Here is a 3788-nt window from a genome sequence, read left to right as displayed (position 1 = left end):
CTCTTGATAATCACACCTCATTAAACAGATGATACACGAGATGTCTACTAAATCTACATAGATCTATCTCCTCACTCCTTCCAAACACGTAAATATCCTTTAGAACCCGAACCTCCGGCCCAAGATCTGATTACAAAAGGAAGGCTCCTTTTTCAAAACTCTCCAATCAAAATTGATCCCTTCTCATTTTAAAGAATAAATTATCACCCAACAGAGAAATTGAAATATTCTCGAAAATTTAGAAATTTGGAGGCCGAATTTCTATGGAAACTTCAAAACCATGGGAATAGGGGACGAATTTTAGCGCGTTAAGTCGCGTGAGAAGGTGAACGAGTGAGGGGAGAATTTTGCAGCACGCAAAGCAACGTTGAAAGGGACCCACAGCTTTTTGCCATTTAATATTATTTTATATTATAGGAAAGTGAGCCAAGGACAAAGTGGTCGTACGTACTAACATATTTAGAGGGCATAACAGTCCTTCGCCACTCCTTACCGATAAGAACAACCGACCAAAATCACCGGAACACGCATGGGAATCTCAGCGTAATTATTTGATCTAAATTTCAAGTTTAATTAATAAAAAAACGGTTCAAATCAAGATAAACCGTGCAGCTATCTATTCTTCAATCCCTACTATATCCAACAAAGAATTAAAAATGATAAACGTGACAGTTTGATTTTTTTAAAACAATTATTAAAATGAGTAAGCGCGACCTGTATTACACTTGAATTAATTAGATATACTAATCATTAAAGAAGAAAAGAAGTAAATATCCTTACCTCACACATTTTTTTAAAAACTATCTAATACCTTATTCGAAGATGCAGTTTTTGGGCATTTCAAAATTTATTTTAAAAGCAAGATTAAAATTTCAAAAATGAGAAATCCAGACCATTGGTGTAGGTTTGGATAATTTCATTTATCTTTGTGTCAAATTAACTATAGGACAAAAAGTAGAGAAAAAAACAAGAGAGAGTCTAGAACGACATAAAACCGTGTTTGTAGGAAAAGGATGAAAATTAGATTTAAAAAGAGAGAGAGAAAAAGAAAAAGAGAATCAGTCGGACTTCTTATCGGAGGGCTGAGATTTAGCGGCAGCGGCGGAGAGCTTATCTTCATGAATTTTGGCATGAGTTTCATCGTCTCTGTCCTTAAAATACCTTTCGAATGCCCTTGGAAGGAATGTTGGGACCAAAAATCCATACATATTTACGCAGAAATACGCAAAATTAGCCACTGCTAATGTCCTTCCGAACCAAAACCATGCTATGTCCTGCAATTTCAACCCACGTGTTACCACACTTTTCAAATTTTACATTCATATACGTTTTAATATAGTGTGTTACTATGGTAGGAACTTGGTAAAAAAAAATTTGGATTTAAACTTCCATAGATAAATAGTGTCCTCCTACAAGAATTTAATCCTACAATTCTGGGATCTTATTCCTAATTATTTGGACAAATATCAGTTTATGTCCCCAAATGGGTTCCATTATTATTATATCAATTTGAGTTGTATCATTGTAACCTCGAACTAATAATTGTATTAGACAACACGTCCATTTAAATCTAAACTATTATGTATCTAAATAAAACATAACGGAAGTTCAAATTAACACCATTATAAAAGTTCTATTTAAATTTTTACCCTTATAAATGGATAGAATTACTAATTTGAAATCTAAATTGACACAACCAGAGTTTAATTTAAACTTCAAATTAATAACACCCAAGTTTGATATTTGTCCTAATCAATTGATTGGCAAAATTTCTCATCAAATTTAAATGTGGCCTTCTACAATTTAAAACGAAACTCTCAAGTTACAAAACTAGATTATGCTATCATTTCTATATATAATATAAAATGGTGGATTTCCGTGGATCATGTCCTTCAAGTCATACGTTCCTTTCTACCCCTCTAATTTCTTTTTTTTTTTTTTTTTTTTTTCCCTAAAGCTAAATTATATAGTTTATTATCTCATGGTTTTTTGGAATAATTTTTTTAGGATTATTTTTAAATATAAAAAAATAAACCAAGATATTTGCAGATATATATCTATATTTAAACCTATTTTAAGTAATTTTGTCATTTAAAAAAAATCTCACTGTCTAAGCGTTTTTTTTTTGGGGTACGTGCAAACATGATAGATAAAACAAGAGAACTTAGAATTTAATCAAAATAAATACCTTGATTTCTGCATTTGCCGGCAAGGTTTTGTTAAGCCAAACATCTTTCATCCAATCCATGATGACGAAAATCCTCCTCGCCGTGTAAAGTAGCGGCACCAACGCTCTGACCGGCGGGGAGAACAACGACAACCCACTTATCACATTCTCCGTCAGAATCTGAAACGACAACAAGAACAAATGCGGTGTCGCCGACCGTACCGCATGCTCGTCGCTTCTTGCAAACCCACCCAACACATATGCTAATGGCAAGAACAGCCCTATCGTCGTTCCCACCACCACGTACATTCTAAACAACTTGCTCCCCTGCAACCAAAGTGTTACTAAACCTCCATCTAATTATATTCATATTTTCATATGAACAATCACAAATGTTCCACAAAAATAGGTGCAACTGCATTCCGGACATCACCCATTTTCATCCCACCCCCATCATCACATACATTAAAAATTAATTAAAAATTTTTAAAAAAGAAGCACATCACAAACTGTGATTTTGGTAAAATGCAGAAAAATACTAATTCAAAACCTTGCCTGAAAAATCTCCTGTGACCCGGTGGAGTGGCCGTGAGATGGGAACGCAAAGCGTGCCAGCAAAAGAAGGTAGGCGGACGTAAAGGCAGGGAAAACAAGGTCGAGAAACGGGACGAGGCCGCTGGCGGAGAAAACCATAATGAAAGCAACAAGTTGGAGTTCAATTACTCGTAGAGACCCCATCACGCCACCGACAACAGTGTTCTGTTGTTGTTGCCTCCGTAGCGGCTTCTGCGGTGGCTCCTTCAGCTCCGGCGCCATCGCGTCATTTGGGTCCGTTCGTGGAGCCACTGCAAGAGTTACACCCGACATGAAATTTCGATTCAATATTTTTGCAGTATATTCAAAAAGAAGATCGAAAGAGAGATTTCAGATTGGTTTTTAAAGAGAGGGGAGATCATGAGGAGAGCGAAAGATGAAGGGGTCAAGAACGAGAGGGTGGTGGGTCCGAGTTAGAAGGAGGGGAGAGATATAGCGGTGGGGTTGCGGCCACGTGGAGGTTGCAGAGCAAGGTATGTGTGCAACAGTAGATTCGATGACACGTGTCCTGTAAGTGTAAGTGTTGTGAGATGACACGTGACATCTTGTACTCATCAGCACGTTTATCGCTTTCAATTACCACATGGTGAATTTAGGCTAAGTCGTGTTTATGTGTATCCTTTTGCATGGTTTTTGGATGCGAGTTTGCCCACAATTCTTCGAAGAAAAATATCTTAAAATAGTATCTATTTTTTTGCATTATATTAAATTATCCAATTATATTTTATCGTATGATAAATTTTATTTTTTTAAATATTTTAATTCTTTTTTATATAAATGATAAGAAAGGAGGCACACATATATGCATTTTGAGATATACTAAAGTATTATTCATCGTTAAATGAACTCCAATTACATGAATGCAGAAAAAGGTCGAAAAAATCATAATTCGTTACGTGACAAATTCTTCTTACTTATTTTTAAAATAATTTTAATTATTTAATTTATATGATAAAAGTGAGATGCACAAAAATCATTTAAGTATTGCTAAAAAATTTTGGAATAAAATTTTCTAGTTTTAAGTAAA

At 35.0% G+C, this 3788-nt stretch overlaps 1 protein-coding gene across 1 annotated transcript; it reads right to left on the bottom strand.

Moving 5' to 3' along the window:
- Positions 1-877: 877 nt before the first annotated feature.
- Positions 878-3127, bottom strand: LOC120068074 (uncharacterized). Its single transcript, XM_090308631.1, has 3 exons — positions 2718-3127; positions 2189-2489; positions 878-1274 (listed from the first exon to the last, which is right to left on the bottom strand). Exons 1-3 carry the CDS (start codon positions 3032-3034, stop codon positions 1059-1061), a joined length of 834 nt encoding a protein of 277 aa, XP_090164757.1. The 5' UTR covers positions 3035-3127; the 3' UTR covers positions 878-1058.
- Positions 3128-3788: the final 661 nt, after the last annotated feature.

The sequence above is a fragment of the Benincasa hispida genome, chromosome 12 (genome assembly GCF_027475165.1).
Source record: "Benincasa hispida cultivar pf3 chromosome 12, pf3_genome.v1.1, whole genome shotgun sequence".
NCBI classification, from domain to species: domain Eukaryota; kingdom Viridiplantae; phylum Streptophyta; class Magnoliopsida; order Cucurbitales; family Cucurbitaceae; genus Benincasa; species Benincasa hispida.
The sequence above is the reverse complement of the archived record's forward strand: the minus strand, read 5'-3'. Positions and strand labels throughout refer to the sequence as shown.